The 19,993-nt window shown below is 40.5% G+C and overlaps 1 protein-coding gene across 1 annotated transcript in view; it reads right to left on the reverse strand.

Annotated features, from left to right (window-relative positions):
- Positions 1-2,024: 2,024 nt before the first annotated feature.
- FBN1 (fibrillin 1) overlaps positions 2,025-19,993 on the reverse strand; it is a 142,470-nt gene continuing 124,501 nt past the window's right edge. Inside the window, exons 50-65 of the mRNA XM_083870574.1 lie at positions 18,921-19,070; positions 17,457-17,522; positions 16,638-16,754; positions 16,151-16,270; positions 14,413-14,535; positions 13,852-13,983; positions 13,127-13,252; positions 12,373-12,579; positions 11,653-11,778; positions 11,315-11,437; positions 10,280-10,396; positions 9,379-9,507; positions 8,446-8,565; positions 6,342-6,573; positions 5,141-5,315; positions 2,025-4,403 (exon numbers count right to left, since the gene is read on the reverse strand). Of these exons, the coding sequence (XP_083726700.1) occupies positions 4,014-4,403; positions 5,141-5,315; positions 6,342-6,573; positions 8,446-8,565; positions 9,379-9,507; positions 10,280-10,396; positions 11,315-11,437; positions 11,653-11,778; positions 12,373-12,579; positions 13,127-13,252; positions 13,852-13,983; positions 14,413-14,535; positions 16,151-16,270; positions 16,638-16,754; positions 17,457-17,522; positions 18,921-19,070 (2,453 nt within the window). The 3' untranslated portion in view covers positions 2,025-4,013. The remainder of the gene's footprint in view (positions 4,404-5,140; positions 5,316-6,341; positions 6,574-8,445; positions 8,566-9,378; positions 9,508-10,279; positions 10,397-11,314; positions 11,438-11,652; positions 11,779-12,372; positions 12,580-13,126; positions 13,253-13,851; positions 13,984-14,412; positions 14,536-16,150; positions 16,271-16,637; positions 16,755-17,456; positions 17,523-18,920; positions 19,071-19,993) is intronic.

A 19,993-nucleotide genomic window follows, 5' to 3' on the forward strand; every position in this document is an offset into this window, starting at 1 on the left:
ACTTTGGGCCACTGAATTACTGCAGCACTCTGCCCTCTCCCTATTCTTTTCCCTCTTGTTCCTACTGCAACTTTCACAATAATTCACATTTTTATTGGCATAAATGATGGCATATTTTTCCCCAAATCACATCTGTCTGCTTGCTCTGCCTAAAGTTTTTACAGCATCCTGAACCAGCACAATGCTGCAGGTTAATGTGACATCCCAGACCTGTGGTGCTGATGGGGTTTGCACACAGAGCCCTCCACACACCTCTGTGTAACCACAGGAGCTCACACAGGGGCTGCACAGGTCACTGCAGGCATCCAACATGCTCAGGCCACAGGCAACAACTAGAAGCTCTGGGATTTTCTGAACACAAGGGTTTTAGCCAAGTGTTATTCCGCCAAGATTGTGATAACATGAGGGCTTACTCTGGGCAAATACTCTGGTTGGACACTGCCAACACAGATTTACTGGATTAATATGATGTACATCATATCTTGGCCTTAGCTTCTGGCCACTCCTGCAAGCAGAAAAGCTGCAAGATTTGCTCTGGGAAGAGAGTGAAGTAGACAAGATCCTGGGTTCAGTTATCCCAGGTTTTTTGAACCTGGTCCTATTATTTCCTGTCCTACCTGGCACAGGGGACTGGGGGGCACTGAGATGGGTGCACAGCTCCTGCAGCTCCAGCCTCATCCAGTGCTGAACTCTGGCTTCCCTTCTATAACTGAAAAGATAAGATTTTTTTCTCATCACAGTGAAGTAAGAGCAGCTCTCTCCTCTTCATCTGGTGCCTGCTCAGAAAGAAGCAGCACAACATAAGCTGTTAACCTTGCTAATTTGGGCAGAGACCATCAGATCCACAAGAGTACTGTGAGGCTTTAATGGTTCAGCCATTCCTTCACAGCCAACATCAATTTTGGAAAGTCATGAGAAAGCTTTTGCAATGCCACTGCCACCACCCCCAGTCTGGCCCAGAGCAGCAGGTTTGGTGCCTTGTGATGATGCACTTACCTGTTGTGGTGCTGGCAGAGACTGGCAGTGCCAAGCCTGGGCCCAGGAAGGTACAGGCAGCTGCTGGACATGAACTGTGGTGTCTTGCGTCCCAAACAGCTCAGGCCTGTCTGTGCTGAGGAGTCTTGACCTGATTAGCTCTTCCAAAGCACAAAGCTGGACTTGAATCACAGCATAGAATATTTATCTTAGAGAAAACCTGAGTATGACCCTTCAAGACCTGCCATAAGAAAGCAAATACGTGGGGTTCTTTGAAAGTCAGCTTAAAAGAGAGGCTGTGGAAACAGTGGTGTTCTGCCAAAATACACGTGGGCTGTCAAGTTTACAAGATACCATTACAACACACAATAAGAGAATGATTTGCTGTGTACAGTAACAAGTCATCTTTGTTAAACTCCATTAACCAAAAATTAGATTTATTATCCATGCAATCATCTATGCAGTGATGTGCACAATTGCAGTGCAGGGAAGCCACACATTTCAAATAATTAAGCATTTTGCTATTTCCTTGAATTTGAAAAATATCCTTTAATTGCAAAAGGATACACATTTAGGAAGACCTCTACTTCAGTCTGTCTAGTGCTTAGAGTCATTCTGGGGCCCCATTATCAAATGAAATACAGCAGATTGCTTCAAAATCACACTGCAAGTTAAAAACCACTTTTTAATTGCAGGTTTCATGCTATGTTATTGTGCAACCTTTGTGCTTCACTGAGACGCCAAGGAAGCTGCAGAAATTCAAACTAATGGAAATGATTATACACATACAGCAACTAAAACCAAGAAGCAAAAATTATATATCAGCTAAAAGGCACTGCTGCAAAGAGATAGATGAATAATGTACAAAAAAGAGGATTTTTATGTGCAGATTGGTACAGCAAGACTGGGTTTTCCATTTTAAAATGACTAAAAGAGGTACTGTCAAGAATTCTTGTTTCTGAAGCATAACAAAGGCAATTTGCAGAACTGTGTGGGCAACAGTGGGTTTGCTGGAACACAGTCAAATAACCTTTGGCATCATAAGGTGTTACACAGAGCTTAAATGTAAACCAAGTCTACTGGATAGACTCCTGACAGGTCTTTCTGAAATCGTCCTTTTCAGTTCCTCTCAGTGTTTAGGGGTTAAGAAAAAACACTTAAATTGTACACTTACCTATAAGCTATAGAATCATGCACACTGGCACTAAAAATCATTCCCAACCTGCTGATATAAGAGTGCCATTTACAACTGTAAAGTTCTGATTATATCTTGCCATAGTTATGCAACATGTGGAAAAAATACACTCCTCAACATTTTGGCACACTAATAAATAAAATCCAGACATGGTCTATTAAAAATATCAAAGCAATCCTGTGCACAAGCTTCTTTTTTATATAGTTATATTTGTTATGCAGAAGAAATCACAGAGAGCAATAATACAATTTGAGGTGAATTATAGGAGTACATTTCCCTTCCAAAGCTATTATAGCTCAATATATGTTCCCTCTATCAATTACAGTGCTGTCCCAGCAGCAGTTTCAGCACTTCTTTCTTCCAGATTTTATAGCATCACACCTCAGTACAATGTTCTGCTGCTGCTGCTAAAAGATACACCATGGCATTTGCATATACAAGAACATCCACATCACTGAATAATTCACTTGATATTAAAACCCATCTACAACTTGTGATGGTTTCTGGTGTTGGATTATTCCTCTGTTATCAGTCTTGGGTTACATGACAGTAACTGCTGAAATGGAGGTAAAAAAAGGAGTATCTTAAGGCCGTTGTAGCAAACAAGACTTCACACTTAACTGTGTTTTCTGTATAATGATTTAACATCCACTTCTGCATGTTTTGGCTATCAGACTAATTATTGACAGGACTATTCAGGTCATGTAATTTGAAATGTTCTCATTTCCTTTCTGGAACCACACAGTAACTTGAGAGAGGTCCACTGCTATTTAGATTTGTGAAGGTTTTTGTACTTCTTCTGCTCTTTCTTTGCATGAAGAACGAACAGCAGCAGGTCCTTCAAGGAGGAATCACCTGGACACACAGACAGATACAAATACAACCCTACTGACAACACCTGAAGTATAAGAATGAAGTTTATCACACTTTTAGCAAGAACACAAGGCCACAGAATAAACTAAAAAAAAAAAAACTGTTTTATTGTGACATTTATGACATTGAACCCTTGTTGATATGAATGACTATGGGTACTCTTGACATGCTATAATATGTCATGGTGTAGGATGGCACTGATTGTCATCTGACTTTTGAGAATGTTTAATGGTCCCTACTGACCTCAGTGCATTTTGGCAAGTCACAGAAACTTTATCATCAGGTTTGTGTATACAGTTAACAAGTAGTTGGTCTTATAAGCACCATACAAACCCTCACATTAAGGGTATTATTAATCTAGTTTACAAATGCTTCATTGATAAAAATAGCATGATTACAGTATACACACACTTAATTTACATGTAATGTATTATAGGCATAACTGAGATAAACTACTGAGCTAACTTTGGTTGATTGAAGTATTTAGACTGAATAATGGCAATTTTGGCTTCTAAGTTGTGTAAATATTACAGTGCATTTATAAATCTAGGTTGAAAATTTACTAGCACCAAATGGATATCATAAATGGCTGACCTAGTAAGTTGTAGTTGGAGAAGCGAAGTTTAAGAATTACAAAAATAGAGCTGTCCATCAGTTGAAAGCACATTCTTGTACCTCTGCTGAAATGATGACGTGTCTCAGCATCAGTGGCCAACTTCCAATGATGAAAGTCCCAGTTTTCAAGATTCAACATATCAGGTAGCTCAGCTACACGTAAAAGCCTGAGAAAGTGGTAGTTTTGAGCTCATGTATTCATCCTGTACCTTGTTTATGTAATGATATGATAGTGCTCATTCATACAAATGTACTCACATAAGATTGTACCTATGATATGGAGAATCTGATTGGGAGGAATAGTCAGTCCTACCTATCTATCTTTGGTTTAATTATTTGGTCTTTGGTTGATGAATTAATGAAGCAATATCTGAATTTTCATTTTCAGGTTATCTCCCAGCTCACCACTGAGGTAGTCTTTGTCATGTTTTGCTTCAAGCTGGTTAAGTTCCTTCTTTTTATAGAGTGGAATACTACTGATTTGTAATGAATAATTTCCAGGCACTGGCTTCTTCTTTGTGAAATGAAGGTAACTAATCCCGTCCTTCTTATTGATTCTAAAGAAACCGTCTTCATTTCCGGAGTCAATTAAATATCGGTTATGGTTTGTCAGTGTTGTGAGGGCAGGGAGGAGTTCCAGGATTCGATCTTTGTTGCTGAGATCCGAGATGTTGATGGAGAAGACTGCTGCTTTCTCAATATCCCAGCTGGCAAGACTGATTGGCGGCTCCAGCTCCGGCTGATCCTGCACAAGAACAAAGGATGTCAGTTGGCTTTGTCAGAGAGGGTTTCAACACGTGTGTGTTTCCTGCCCAGGTCATTCACTGCTAATTAGACAATTTTAAAAACGAGGTTCTGTAACATCATCTGTCAAATCCACTCTTATCGGCCTAGGACTCCTCAGGAACAAGTACAGATTTTGTCACCATCCCTGTGTGGGTAAGAGGAGCCCAAGACAAGTACTGGAAGTTTCTGTGCATGGGCCTTGCTGCCTGACAGACGAAGCCCCTCCATGCTGGGAGCCTGTGACCAGCCTCCTGCAAAGAGAGCAAACAAGGCACACTCCTCCTCTCTGCCAGGGGAGCCACAGGCTGAGAGAACAACTGTGAAGCAGAGCAGGGTCTGAGAGGGAGCCACAGCATTTCAATGGGGACTTTCTGCTTAGCAAGACTCGTTTGGGTTAAGCGTGGAGCCAGGGCAGCCTGCAGGTGCAGCAGAGTGCTGGAAAAGCAGCCTCACCCTTCACCTCTGACTGGGTGGTAACATTTCCGACAGCAGCACCAGCTGTAACATTTTCATTTGGAAAGCAAGGGAAGCTCTACATCACTTCTGAGACAAAAACACTACCTGACATCCAAACCCAGCTTTGGTCTACTTAGGGTGTAGAATTTTCCTGAGAGATTGTCTTTTGGCACACATCCTTCTGAGTCGAGCTTTCACAAGAGAGCCACAAACTCTTTCCCCCTAGAAAGGGTCAATTACCTCTGCTTCACTTGCAGTTTCATTAGTGCTCCTGCGCTTCCTTCCTCTCTTGGGATATCCATTGATTTTACATTCATAACAAGCTTCTGGAGAGAGGGAGTTGTCATCTACTTCTCCACTGAGTGAAAGCTCTTGTCCTTGACCTCTGCCTAGCCCCACTCCAGAAACACAGTGTCTGAGGAAGGAAGAAATTCAAAATTAACTCCAGCGAGACATAGATCTTATCAAAAGCTGCATTTAGGGGACTGTAAGTACAAATAATTAAGCAATTATGTTGCATTCATTTCCTAGGAAAAATTTATGCTAAAGTCAACAGACAAAATTCTCACTGAATCACAATGAGACCACTCTTTATTTCAAGAATCTGCCTTCATGGGTCTTTGCCCAAGAGAGACCTGCCAATATTTAACAGTCTTAAAAACATAGGCTTAAGCTTTGAGTTGTTGTTAGCAATTTCTTTTATCCAGCCTGGAACACATTTAAAGAGATCAATTTTCAACAACTGCTGAAAAATCTGAGAACTGAGGTCTTTCATAATGCATCCCAAAACTCTTAGTCACTTACAAAATTTAAACCAATCTTTCTGGTTTCCATTTGGGTTTTTTGGTCCTATATGATTTACACCCCTAACACACCCACTGGGGCAAGGGAAAGTTGGTTTTATTGATAAAGTAGACATTTATTTAAAAAAATATTAATTTGAAACACAGAAGAATATGGAACATACAAGAACCTAAGAGCATGCAGAGTTGTTATTCCAACTAGCAGGTGAAACCTCTTGTATAATGTAATTTCTTTTCACAGCTGGTAGGGGGTGTTATTATTAATGTTTGTTTTGTTCTTCTTTAAGGAGACAAGTGAATTACAGCAAGGAGTGTAAGCTCCCAAGTGCCAAGCTCAGAGGACTTGGCAGGTTGCTGGGGTATACAGGAGAGGTGAAAGCAGTAGTTTAGAGGATTGGACCTGATAGCCCAGACCAAATCTCAGTTTCAAACAATAAACCCCTCCCTCTCCACGGTTACATTTCCCCACCCCCCTCAAATCTCCAAAATCAGTAGGTGCAGCCAACTCTTGAGCACCTTCCCAATCCTATCCCTCCTTAATTGCTGACAATCCCCCTGGTTCTGCTGCTCCACACTGCAAAGAAAGGAGTGGACTGTGTCCCCTTGGTATCTGTTAGTTTAAAATGAGAATCCCTTACCCTTGTCCTATTCTGAAGTAACCTGGTGGACATCCACAGACGTAGCCACCTTCAGTGTTTGAACAACCATAGCTGCATGGGGCTTGTGCAGAACCGCATTCATTGATATCTTGGCAACCTCCACTAAACTGCTCATACTGAAATCCAGTGGGGCACATACATTTATAGCTTCCCAAAGTATTGTGGCAGGATGCTCCTCCACAAATGTGTGCACTGAGACATTCGTTTTCATCTGGAAAAGAAGCAGAATATACCACGTTAACTTTACCCAGGTACAGTCCAGCCTACCCCTTGTACAGATCCTGCTTGGCTGAGTGTGCTGCCACCTCAGATGGACACAGACAACTGGGCCTGTCCTCCCCTTTGGCTGGGGCAGTGGTACCTGGGAGATGACTACAACCACACAACAGCAACACTGGGGCTACTCTACAGAAGATGTTTCATGCCATGTCAGCCTCATGCTCTGGAGAGCAGCAAAACAGAGAAATAACTTTTTTCCCAGAAATAACTGAGAGGAATAAAACTTTTTACAGCCAACAATCTGGTCAAGTAATCCCTTGTTCATAGTGCTATTCAACATTAAAGGAAAAAGAGTAAGGAATCAAGCTCTCACACTTTTTCCAGACAGCAAAAATTCCTCCCTTCACACTTACATTTAAATATTAGACATAGATAAGATACGGGAAGTAGTAAAGTAAAAATAAAAGCAGCTGTAGATATAAAAGACTACTATATCCTGAACCAGTCCTTTTCCAAAGTTCCAAAGGGTGGCACTGTAGGAGTTTGAGGTCAGTTCAGGCTTATTTACTGAAAATGGCTACTTTTTGTAATGAACCTGGTCTGATTTTTGATGTCTGATGTGGCAAATTGCTTTTAAGAGTTCTGAATATTATTGTTCCCTATTTTCTGTGATAGATGCGTATGTGCATTGTGGGTGTGTGCGCACACATAAGAAACTTCATTTGGGAAGTTCAGGGCAGCATCTCTGACCTCAACATCCAGGTTACAGGAGAATAAGTAATACATCAGAGCATTATTATCTTTTTCCAAACAATGTGGCTCTTTGTTCTTTGTTTAAAAGCAAAGTCTCTGCTTCTTGAAGCCTGATTCACAATGTGGTGTACTGTGGAAGTGCCTGGCCAGGGGATGCAGTCACAGACAGCACAAGACATGGGAGGAACCAAAGCATTCTTCAGTGATTATCTAAATGTGTTGCAGCAACATAAAAAATCCCTGAACGATTCATTAAATAGGCTAAAAAAGACACAAACTGTTTGCAGAGTTGGGATTGCCAAGGAATATGAAGGAATTGTCACGGAAAAAGCAAGTACATGGATTCTTCCCCTGTGGTACACCCAGTAGATCTAGATAAATATCTTAAGAATATACAGTTACAGAAAGTACAATGTGAACATGTGGAGACCACCAGGTATTAAAACTTGGGGCTGAATTCTGTGTTCCCAGAGGCTGTAAGAGTTTGCCATTAACTCAGAGTGATGTTTGTGTTTATCACATCTCACAGCAACTATACCAACGTCAGAAATGCTTGTTTGGCCCACTGGAAGTTACTGCACCAAGTACAGATATGCTCACTTCACCCCGCTCCACAGCAGCAAGAAAGGGGACACTAGTGAGATTAATTCCCATATTTTGGATGAGTTTCAGAAGAAAAAAATATTAAGAAAAAGAAAAAAACACTTTTGGAATCCTGAGACTCTGCACAAGCACCTTTAGACAGATAGCTACAGGTTTGCTCAAATATGACCTTTGTCCAAGCAGAGACCATTGCAGAGCTGAGTAAGATTTCCTTTGCTCAGATCACAAAATACATGAGTAACATGAATTTCCTCAAAGTCAATACAACCTCTAGCACCCTCAAGGAGAGTTTTGTGATTAAACACTTCTTGAACCAGGACATGGGCTACTGTGGGCTTCATACCCACTCTGCTTTTACAGGAGACACCACTTGTAATGAAACTCTGCTGAACTTTGCAAATTATCATCAGAAAAAGAAAGAATGGCAAATTGCACCATTGCCCTTCACTTCTTTCTGCTAACAAAAGTAACATGCATTTTAATGTATAAATTTACGAAAGTGACTTGCCAACACATTGGTTCCACTGGTAATGCTGGAGATATCCTTGTGGGCAGCTGCACCTGTATCCTCCAATTATATTTTGGCAGCCATGCTGACACCGGTGGTTGCCATCACATTCATCAACATCTAAAAGGGTGAAACACACTCTGAGTTTTGGGAGAGAAACTTAAATTATGCTGTATTTGGAAATATGTTAAAATAATAATATATATTTGTTTATCATATATATAGGTATATTTCAGGATCTTCCAAAAATGTGACCACTTTGGGCCTTCTGGATTTGGATTTGTGGCCTCACAGCAAGTAATATAGGGCTGAAAACCATGGAAAGCTCTCATATGCAGCAAAAATTTTCAGGTTTTGCATTCTGCTATGGAGCAGACAGCAGAAAGCCATTTGTATATGGGATCCCTAATGGCTTCCTATGGGTCCCAGCTCCACAGCAGACAGACCCTTGCTTTTACCCAGGCATCCAACCCCAAAATCCCAGGATACCTTTTTACAAAACAATCCTAACTCTGTCCCAGGAGAAGGCTCTAAGGACCCAGAGGAATAAGTCTACAGCCCTTGAACTCTCTCTTTAGTAGGTCACCTTGGAGATGCAAGACTTCCTGTCCTTGATTTCCTCAGAAATCTATGCAGGATTCAAAAGAGGTTCACTGAACTTAGGACACTTAAACCAAAACATTCCAGGCTACATCTCCTCAGAAAATATCTTTCTAGCTCTTTAGAATCGCACAATATATCCAATTTTTCTGGCCAATGAAGAGGAATACTGCCTTGTTGCTAAATTTCTGTAGGCTCCTCCCTTGCTTCAACCTACACATGCTTGCTTCTGTAGATTTTGGTGCTTACTCTATAGGTCTTTCCTTGGGTGACAGTATGGCTGAAAGAAGATTAAGGAAGCAAGAGAAGGAAAATGCATTGTGTTGTACTCACCTTCACAGCTCTGCCCAGTCTGATCAAGTGAGAAGCCACGTTGACACTCACAAACAAAACTTCCTGGTGTATTCTGGCAAATGCCCTTTGCCCCACAAATATTGATCTCGGTAGCACACTCGTTGTTGTCTGAGGGAAACCAAAGCTCAGTGTTAGTTTGTAGTTGTCACTTCAAAGCTGATGTTTTGGCCATGCTAATGATGGCAGGAGGTAAAGGCACACCAGTAACACAGGTAACACAGTAACACTGCCCTCCCAGGTTTTCTCACTTTGCATTACAGGACAGTTTACACTGCCTTCTTTTGAATTTGGAAACACAAAAGTAATACAACAAGAAACTTTCTTTTCTTCACCAAGAATATGGAATTTGATGTTTTGGTCTCCAAAAACCTCCAAATTCACACCAATACCACAGAATCATCAAACTGACACAGAAACAGGATCCAGCTTGCAGAGCAGAAAGTGTGTTTTGCAGGAGGAAGTAGTTTAGTTTAACATCTCCATATACCCCACAGGCCCCATGGGTATGTGTTCAGAAGACAACTGCAGAAATGTGTATTTCATAGCTGTTTCAAGACGCCTTGACATGATTTCAATGAGATACAAAAAGAGAGATAGAACTGTTTTTCCACTCAATGTCTAAGAAAGGGTAAGGTAAGAATTACAAAGTGTTGTTTTCACTGGCTGGTTCTTGCAAGTGCGAAACTCAAAGACAGATTATGAAAGCAAGGGAAGGTAGGAGGAAGGAGCCTCTTTGCATCTCTGGTGGGATTAGAATCAGAATCTGACCTGTTTCCATTTGGTTCCTCAGGAAGATGATTTTACCTCCTTGCTACTTTACTTCTGGAGTAAGGGTCAATAATAAATCCCAAATTTGTATCTGCCTTCCCACATTACCTACCAATGCAGGCTGTATGGTGTTGAGTGAATCCAGGAGGACATTTGCAAGTGAATCCCCCAATAGTGTTGACACAAAGGAACTGGCAGTTGTGCTGCTTTGTTGCGCATTCATCAAGATCTAAAAAAAACCAAGAAAACATCTTTCACTTATGTTCCCTGGACTCAGAAAGAAATGATTACAAATAAATAACAGCAAAAAAAGCCTTTAGAATTTACATCTTGCTTTCCACGCTGGTTTCCAGTTCCTCTTACATGAAACCTCACATTTAATGAATGGGACTTTGGAGCTACACAGTGCCCATGCTAGCACTGAATTTCAGACACTCTCATCTGTCTGAGAGCTGCTGTGATATAATAAATGTCTGCTCAGTCAATAAATGGGAAGTCACCATCTTCATGAGACCTGTCAGACCAGAAAATGGCCTTGCACTGAAGAACACTATTACTCCAGAAGAAATATTGAAATGCTAACAACAAAGTACGCTGTCCTTCTCCATGCCAAATTTGGAATTGCTGCTCTAATTTGTCAAATCTTAGTTACCAAGACACATAAACGTATGGAATTCTAATGAATATTCCAAAATCTCTCCTGCACTGATATGCCTTATCCAGCATGCTGCAAAAGTGATAGGTAAAAATCCTGTTGATGCTGGGAAATGCACTGCAGACCACGGTCATCTTTGCATCCAATAAGATTCATTTATCATTGAATTATATGGCTTAAACTAACAGGCTTACCAAAAGAAGAACAATCTTCTTAATTAATTAATTAATTAATATTATTAATTACAAAATCTTTTAAGATCAGCTGCCATCCTGCTGCCTGCAAAAATTCCTGTCAATCTGTTGTTCATTCAAATTAACAAGGAATTAACTGAAATACCAGCTCCATCCTGTGCAGGCCACTTCCCCTGTCTTTAGTGGAAATATTCACATGAATCAATGAGATAGATTTGCATAATTTAAATGTCCTTGCAATTATTTTTGCCTGTGAAACACAGTTTCTGCAATAATTTATATTTTTTTTTATTTTTACCTTTGCAGCTTCTCCCATCTTCTTGCAGGATGTATCCTTTAGGACATGAACACTGGTAGCTCCCCTCTGTGTTTTTGCAGATGAAATTGCAAGGTTTTGGAGACTCATTGCATTCATTCAGGTCTACAAGAAGCAAAACCAGATACCTCAGTGCTGGTAATCAAGATTTGTGATAATATTTTACAAAATGTTCAGGACAGATCAGAAGGAAATCCAAATCCCCAAAGCATCAACAGGTGACATCTTATTTTCTCATTTTTCAAAATCTTTCTATTTCCTTCTTCAAGTCCTCTCTTAGTAATAAGCTTTATATATAAACACCACCATGAAAAGCCTACCAATACAAAGAGTGCCAGTGACATCTGTAGTATAGCCCGGATTGCAAATACAATGGTAAGTTCCCCTCTCATTGATGCACTCCCCATTGCGGCAGACGTCATGAATAACCTTGCACTCATCAATATCTGCAATTAAAAAAGAGTTAGTTCTCAATGGAACGAAACTGATTTTGTACAGCTTCAATAGATTCTTGCGACCTGACACAGAGAAACCCACACTATACATAAAATATTTAGATAAAATAGTGAAATATTGCACAGATTTAAGGAGAAATAGTAAGTGGAAAAATACAGAATGGAGCATTAATCTAACTTTTTTATGCAATGAACAAGCTGTAAGTGGAAGGGAATAACTGGAGCTGATCATTTATCAGCCTTCACAAATCAAACATCACTTTGCCTTCATGTACCCAAATAGCTCTCAATGTGTGCCTGCAACACACTCAAATGTGAGAGTGCAAATTCCCATTTCAGTGCGTGTCAGACAACCAGGACACAAGGCAAGTATCTGCCAAGATGGGATGGATGCCTCATCATCCAGGGCCTTTGGCTGTGCACCTTCCTCCCAAAGGACTATATTCAGTCAACATGAAAAATCTCAGAAAATTCCAGCTGATATCCAAAACATTTAGGACATTACAGTGTTCAAATACGCAAAAAGAGAGTTTATAGTTTATCATTAATTTGGCATTGTGTAAAAGATCATTTCATGAAAAGTACCTGCTCCACTGGATGTGTATCCTCGGCCATGAGGGCAAAGCTTCTTGAAGGCCACAGTGCCAGGGAAGGGACAGACCTCACAGTTCTGCCCCCAGCCTCGGCCACCGTCACAGCAGCATTCGGACTTGGTGACAGCGTTCCTGTTGCTCGATCCAATCTGGCACATGCTCTGCAAGACTTCAGTGAAGCAGTAGCCCTCCCTGTTGTCTGGAAGACAAATTGTGCATCATAGAGAATCCTAATGGTGAATTCCAGAGGGTCGTGAGATGTTTGGAATTTAGTCAGAAATGTAACAGAAAGGGCATACTTCACCCTGAGACTGCAGAATTGAGAGTGAAAGACTACCAGCAGTAAGAACGAGAGAATGACATCTAAGGGAAACAAAGACAAGAAATTTAGCAAAAGGTGGAAGACAAGAAGTTACAATATGCTTATAAAAGTGTATGTTTCTGTTTAAACCTAGAGAAAAAGGACTGCCTGAAAATCAGGACCAAAAGAATGTCAGAGGAGTTCCTGGCTGACTGAAACCATGGAACTGTCAGCTTTCAGAGCAAGTCACTCAGCTGGACTGAGGCAGGGATATGGTGAGGATGGGAAGAAGGAACTTGTGAGAGGACACTTACATATGAAGGCCCCTTCCCAAAGGTACTTAAATTCAAGAGTGTGTTTTTTCAACATACATTTCTCAGTTTAATTTCAGCCCTCATTGCTGCTATACAAGTGGCAGCTCATTCAGGTGTGCACTGGGACTTACCAAGGCACTCGTCCTGGGTGTCGCTGACCGTGAATCCCTCGTTGCACTCACACCTGTAACTCCCCACCGTGTTCACACAGCGGCCGTTCTCACAGAGCCCAGGTTTGGTCTGACATTCATTCTCATCTGCAGTTTTGAAATTTTATGACAAAAATAAAGTCCATTATTAGATAAATGTAGGTAAGAAATTGGTATGGAACTCCTATGCTGTGCATTCTGCCTGGTTAAACTTGCAATTTTTTATTTTTCTTATATTTTTAACGTTTCTTAATTCAATTTTCAGAGGAAAGATGGCCATCTAGCTCACAATTGTTATATATATTATATCTGCAGTACATTCCTCACTGGTTTTCAAAATTTTTCATAGTAACAGCTGCACTTCTGAATGCCACGCAAGATTTTTAAAAAATCAGATCTACTCTCATTCATGCTAGCAGAGATAAACAAGCCTACAGCAACCAACCCAAATCCTCACCTTCCTCCCTCAGACCATTCAGCAGTACAAACTGACTGTAGAGACACCCACACCCAGATTTTCTACTTACTGCCCACAGACAGGTACCCCTGAACAGCAACACCAAGTGTGTGGAGCACCAATAGATCCATTACACAAGTAGCTGTGCAATTCTGCCCCTGAGTTTCTTAACACCTCATTAAATCCAATATATTTAGCCTTGCTGAGGAACTGTGTATTTCAAGAGCTTCAACACTTCAGTGTCACCTACCTATGCAGCCTTCCCCATCTGGTCTGCGCTGATAACCAGGCCCACAGATACACATATAGGTGCCAATTAGGTTTTTGCATTCCATCTGTTTTGAGTCACAGTCGTGAATTCCTTCTTCACACTCATTCTGATCTAAAACACAAGGTTTAGACTTTATTATATAGAGACATGATCCTGGAAATTCGGAATAGTAAATTCTGACTTTGGAATCTCAATCATAATCAAACCCTACACATACATTTATTGTTCTAAACCAACCATAAAATATACTAGCCTTGAGCAAATTGATTTCTCCCAAATGCCCATTTTTAGGGCAAGACAAAACCACATCATCTGATATGACCTCACTTTAGGCAGATGTATAAATTTACTGGCAGGACAGGCCTAGTACAATCAAGTGCATAATGCAAACCATAGAATTTCATCCCAAATTCTTTCTGACTCAGTTACTTCCTGGGATTAAAACTCTGGCCCAATAGTGCAGTGAGTCAGAGCCCTGCCCCTGCAGGAACTGAAATCATTATCTCCTAACTGAGAGAGTCTGATGGGAGCTTTATTTACCTCTGCACATTCTCCGGTCCTCCCGCAGCACGTACCCCCCGGGGCACTTGCACTCGTAGGATCCAAAAGTGTTCACGCAGCGGAAGGCGCAGAGCAGAGGGTTCTGAATGCACTCATTGACATCTGCATTGGGAGGGACAAAGACCGTGGGGGAAGGGAAACACTTGTGTAAAAATCAGCAGAATTGAGTGCACAGGTTTTAGGTACAGGCAATACCACAGATCCCAGTTTACTGAGAACTAGATTTTCATAGTTGGGGATCCTTGTTTCTATTCTTCATGGATTTCTGTAGAGCAGCAGGCAGGAGACACACCAGGATGTTTGCACAGCTACCTGAAGTTTCAGTAAGTTCAACAGCAAGCAGCCAATGGAAATAATTTCCAGATCCATGCTGCCAAAATACTTGCTCAGTTAAAACTGTATCTTTTCCACATCTAGGTTCAGGGTTTTTTGATTGGTTATTTAAATTCTACATGCACTAATTCAGCTTCTTCATAAACTTCATGAATTCTATAAAACAACTAGAAACATTATTTTGAAGTGCATTTCCATATGGCCTGGACTACTTGAGTAATTACTGCTATATAGTGATGTTTATGCACTCTGCTAGCTCCTCCTCTGAAATTTGAGCTTTTACCCAAATTCCACAAGGAAGTGAATGAAGCTCTAACTGTATGTAAAAATAATGCAATCTTATGCAAAAATAGAAGCATTCTTTTGCATGGGCTTGCAAAGAAATAGATTGTAACAGATAATTTAGGAACAGCTGTGTCAAGTCAGAGGACAGTGTCAGAACGTCCTAGGACATTCTCCTCTCCCTGGCTGTAACAGGAGGAGATGAATATTAAAAACCTCAAACATCATGTATGAGATCTTTCCCCCAGTACAGCCTTTCAGTTTAAGGACTTCCACAGTCAAAAGCCACAACCAAACTATCCAACCAAGCTTAATTTCCACTGATGGACTCCCACACCAATTTGTATAATCTCTTTCTGGGTCAATTTATACTTGTGGCCTCACTAATATTCTGCAGCAAAGGGCTCCACAACTTAAATAAGTACCATGCATATAATAATGTTTGCTTTGGTTTGTCTAACATGGTCCCTCTATTTTTGGTACTTTTACCACTTGTGGCTTTATAAAATCATATTACTCTTCAACCACATTTTCCACACTGAAAAATTCTAATGTTTTTTGAGTGTCCCTTCTATACCTCTGATCTTCCTTACTTCTCTTTGTGCATTTTCAAATTTTAATTTTTGAAATAGAACACCAAAGCATGAAAAATATTCAACCTAGGGGTACCATGGTATTTGTTGAGTAATGTATTTGTATTTTCTCATTTGTTCCTTGTTTCTTCCCTAACCCACTCAAGCAGCCCATTTCCTATCTTCACCAGCCACAGTGAGTCTCTTCACTCAAGGAAGTAGGCAAAAACTGTACACACAGTAAGCAGAACTTCTGGGAACTGTTCTGAAGAGACTGCACCCCAACATGCTCCTCTCTGGGCAGTCCCTTAGTAGATTCCACCTGAAAGTCTGTTCACCCCAGCTCCAGTCAGAAAAACACACTACAGTTCAAGCTGGATACAGGAAGGAGGAGCCCATTTTCCCATTTCAGATATAGAGGTATTGTTCCAAGTGTCCATATTTTATTTTTAAAGCTGCTCTACTCCCCTCAGCTGTTTTCAAAATCAGGGAACACAATTACAACAGTCCTTAGCACAAGGGAGTCTCACCTTCACAGGTCATCATTGGCCCAGGCTCAAATCCTTCTACACATGTGCATTCAAAGCCTCCTATCACATTCCTGCAAGTTCCATTTCCGCATGGGTTTCCAACAGCACATTCATCAGTATCTGCAAATTGTTAGACCAAGGCAAGAATACATGGTTATACTCAACCAAAATGATAAAAAATCTATGTTGTTGATGTACAACCAGAAAAATAGAAAATGTAAGAACTCACTAAAAGTACTGAATAAGAACCAGATAAGAACCAGACTCCTGAAATAGTTTGGGATTGCTAGAGGTTATCAAGGTCAAACACCCAGCCAGAGCAGGACCAACTTGGATCAGATTGCTCAGGCCCTGCCCTGGCAGGTTTTAAGCACTAGCAGGGATGAAGACTCCACAGTGTAGAATAAAACAACCCCACTGCTCCTTAATGCCACGGTTAGTAACTCAGGAGAACCTTTAAAATGGAAGCTGGAACAGCTATACTTACCCACACATTCTGCACCTTGTAGGATGTAACCATACGGACACTCACAGCGGAAAGACCCATCTGTGTTGATACACTGCCCAAATTTACAGTTATCAGGATCAAGGCACTCATCCACATCTTAACCAGAAATACAAACAACAGAGTAAGTACAACTGGCTTCATGTGCTTTTAGACTTCTCTCAAAGAATAAGTGTTCTGGCAAGAAACATTTCTGAGATCAGAAAAAATACTAATATTTAAATTCTGACATATCAGGATTAGGGCACAGAATTTGTTTTGCAGGTCAGCTTTCAGAATGCAGAAAAGAAACTGATTCTAAATGTCAGATATAAACCTCTCTGACTGGGGCTACAGGGAGAGCAGCAAATATGAAAAGCAGTAGTCATCCAGTGCTCCTTAAATGCAAACTTTTGCCAATAAGGCTGAAGTGCTGTTTGTCTTGGGAGAGAACAGAATGTACTGAAGTGATCTGGGAAACTGTGGTTTGCACTTCTGGAGGATTAAAACCATTTACTGTAAACAGGCTACACATATTGTATAAGAAAAGACAAGCATGCTACGTGACATTAGATCCATTCTCTAGATCCTACATAAGTTTCCTAGCTCTAAAAGAAGTCTAATTTCTGATATTTGAGATATTCAAGCTGGAATCTGACATCAGTATGAAAAATTGGAAAAGATAAAAGGCATAGTACTTTCCACAATTCATGGCTTTGGGAAATTTGCAGAGGTGATATTTCTCAATTGAAATGGAGAATGGCTTATTGGTGGAAAAGGGACACTGATGCAAAAGTGGCACTGTGCAGTTCAGGCACTTACCCAGCCTTGCATCACCAGGTCCAACAAGGATGCCAATTCCAAATGGACAAATCTGTCTGAATGCCTCTGAAAAAAACCCCAAAAAATCAAACCATATGTTAAATTCTATCTTGGCAATCAGCATTCTGCACAAACTACACAAAACCACTTCTACCAGTTCATCCTCCTCATGTTCAGGTCCAGAAAAAAAGTATGCAAATGTATAAACTTATCACTCTATATTCATGCAAAAAGTGTATGTTTGCTTTACATTTTATCCAATTGCTTGTATGCATATGTATAAAATCCCATGAATAATTAGCAATATTTAACTTCCTTAAGAAACAAACTAATGCAGCATTTCTATTTTAGAAGTATCAGTAGCAGTGATTGCATTTTTCTCTGTTGTAAAAGTAAAATTCCCTACATTTTCTGAAGAAGGTATAATTTAATCCAGACTCAGCTATCTTAAAGCTATTTATTTTTTAAAAGATGAGAAAAAGGGCCTTGACATCCTTTGGGAGAGTTTGGACTGTGAAAAATACATGTGCTGACACTTCAAGGAAATGCTGCAACATAAGCTGTGCTTTTCAACTGACTTTGGTTCACATGGCCCATGTCAATGGAATGAAACACACACAGGCAATAGGCCTAGGAGAAATATTGCAACTGGCACTTCTAATTCTCTTTTCTAACCTTGGCTTTTGTGAGGATTTTCTGCAAAGCATCTACATGACTAATGAATGAAATGAACTGCACTCATGTATTGCTGAAACCAGTAATGCTGTTAACCGCATTTGTCAGCACAAATTAAAGTCCAGTCAGCAAATTGCACCACGATGCTACAGAGGCCTGTTGAATTGCTTGATGTCAAGTCATTCAGTCTTAAAAAGGATACTAACAAAGGAAAGTGTTTCTTTAGCAGTGGTCCAGGCAAGCTTTCTTTCCTTAAGGCCTGCATTCTGTTATTTGTATATTTGTATATTTGTTACGGCCTGCCATTTTGAATGCAAGTCATTCATATTGATAAGACTGCAAATTTACATTTTCTTAATAACAAAATTTAGATGCAGATCTAGTTAAGTATTTTATTTTAATTAGATTTCATGTTTATGGCACCTCTTCCTATATCTATTTACTATTAGAAGAATTCCATTTTGTCTTGCAGGAATTACTACTCAGAGCCTATCAAGGACCTACTTGCTGCTTTCCACTTTCTATATGTGATACCTCCATAGCAAAATAGCAAAAACCCAGCACCTAAACACTGTAACAAATCTAAAAACAAAGAAAGAATATGTTTGATATCTGACTATTCAAGGGATGTAGATTTTTAGACTGCAATGGTATCTACTTTACAGAGACCTATGAAAATTACTAGGGTTAAACACCTTTAGAAAATTATTTTTCAAAATTCTTTCTAATAAGAATCCCAATCTCCCTTCAGTTCAGAGAGGCAGTATGGTAAGTTAGTCAATAACCCACCATCTGCTTCCTCTGGGCAGAGCTCACATGGATCTCCCCATCCCTGCCCCTTTAAGGCACAGCAACATTCTTGTTTGGAGTGGTTTCGGGACTTCGGCACAGAACACTTCCCATCTTCAAACTTGGTAAAGCAGTAGCTGACTCTCAGATCTGCATAGAGAAAAACTTGTTATGAGCAGTTAGGGTAACCTTGGCACAATTTTCATTTAAGAAGTGTTAACCGCAAAATTACAGGATACTCTCCACCAAAACACCCAACTTCCATCTAGCTCTGTTAATAGGGACCATCATTGTCTCTGGCTCTGGAAGGTTTGAATAAGGAGGGAAGCTCCCTACCTCAGTAAAGAAAAGCTATGGGACAGTTTCCTTCTTCAGGCATGGAAAAGCAAGGGGTTTGCACTTTGGTCCAGTAGAAATGAGAAGGGCTGTACTGTCCCTCTTATCCTCGCTCCTCTTTCAAAAAACTGAACATTGCCTCATGAATTTATATTATTCTATTACTAGTAAGAACCACTCAAGTCAAGACATTTTCATCAACTTGCAATTACCATATTGTGTAGTGCTAAAATGAGAGGCAATTTTCAACAGACCTTTCCTTCCTCATTCTTCCGGAGGTACACACAAACAAAACAAACTCTCCCTGTGGCACTACATTTTATTCCCTGAAGCTGGGTAACCAGGATGCTGGACAGAGCTGAGATCACAGACCACAAGCATCCAGCAGGCAGGGAGCTGGCAGCTCTCAGTGCTGGCAGGGGGACAGCAGCAGGGCAGTTATGGAAGCAGCTGCTCCATAATCCAGTTTTCCGGCTGCAGCATCAATGCTGGGCAATGTCCAGGTTTTAACAAAGTCCTAGGTAATGGGAAGTTTAAAAAAAAAAAAACTTTGTTTGGCCTGAGATGCTTGAAAAAAGAACAGTCCTCTTTAGGGCATGGAGAGAAGCCCTTTTGAAGTTCATACACAAGTGTGCCTTTTCCTCTGACATTGTGTGGAACAGTGGCCTATGTTAAAAAGTAGAAGACTGAGCTGCATTCTTTTCTAGGATTTTATTTCTTGGTGGGCTTTTGTGATT

This window comes from Zosterops lateralis, assembly GCF_965231275.1.
Source record: "Zosterops lateralis genome assembly, chromosome: 13".
Classification (NCBI taxonomy): Eukaryota; Metazoa; Chordata; class Aves; order Passeriformes; family Zosteropidae; genus Zosterops; species Zosterops lateralis.